Raw genomic sequence first — 707 nt, 5'->3', positions numbered from 1 at the left:
AAGATGCTTCAGCTGCGCGTCAGAAATAAACTTGTACAAACATCCAGAATGAAGCAGCATGTGTTTTTACTGCTTCTGCTGCAGGCAGTCTGAACGTAGCATAATATATAGACAATCTTTGCCTTAAAATGGTTTAAATTTCTGCTACATCTGCCGTAACAAACCTCAAAGTTTAATCTGACCCCAGCATGTAATAAAGGATGCATCGGTCTCCTTTAATGAAGGTGTGAAACCAACTCTGTTTCTTGATCTTTCTCTGTTTTGTCTTCAGTGGCAGGTTGGATGAAAACCCAGAAGCGAAGTAAGACCTGGAAAGTTGGAATCCACATGGAGTCAGTCTGCTGGATTACTTGAAGAAAAGAAAAAAGTTGAATATGCTGCCCAGTTAAACTCACACTGCTTTTTTTTTTATTATTAAAGACATGTCATCACTATTTAATGCAGAAGTTGGTTCAGAGAAATGGAGCCTTTCCTGTCAATTTATGTCTGACAGTTTTGGACATTTGGACAGGTCAAAGTTAACCTCCATGAAGTTTAGGTTCCAGCTTCTTGGTTGCTGAAAATCCTGAGGAAGTGTCATAGTATCCGTTTTGCTGAACTTGGTCGGCTGATGGCCGTTGCCTTTTTTATTGGAAGGCTGGTTTCTTTGAGGTTTTACTTTTTTGCACCGTTTTGTGTTTGTTGCAGGAGAGCAAACCCTTTTTTTC

The 707-nt window shown here is 39.7% G+C and overlaps 1 protein-coding gene across 1 annotated transcript in view; it reads left to right on the top strand.

Annotated features, from left to right (window-relative positions):
• The window catches only part of svip (small VCP/p97-interacting protein), a 5,439-nt gene extending 5,081 nt beyond the window's left edge, over nucleotides 1-358 (top strand). Inside the window, exon 4 of the mRNA XM_015393771.1 lies at nucleotides 272-358. Coding sequence (XP_015249257.1) covers nucleotides 272-286 — 15 coding nt within the window. The 3' untranslated portion in view covers nucleotides 287-358. The remainder of the gene's footprint in view (nucleotides 1-271) is intronic.
• Nucleotides 359-707: the final 349 nt, after the last annotated feature.

The sequence above is a fragment of the Cyprinodon variegatus genome, unplaced genomic scaffold, assembly GCF_000732505.1.
Source record: "Cyprinodon variegatus isolate N-32 unplaced genomic scaffold, C_variegatus-1.0 Scaffold656, whole genome shotgun sequence".
In the NCBI taxonomy this organism is placed as follows: Eukaryota; Metazoa; Chordata; class Actinopteri; order Cyprinodontiformes; family Cyprinodontidae; genus Cyprinodon; species Cyprinodon variegatus.
The sequence above is the reverse complement of the archived record's forward strand: the minus strand, read 5'-3'. Positions and strand labels throughout refer to the sequence as shown.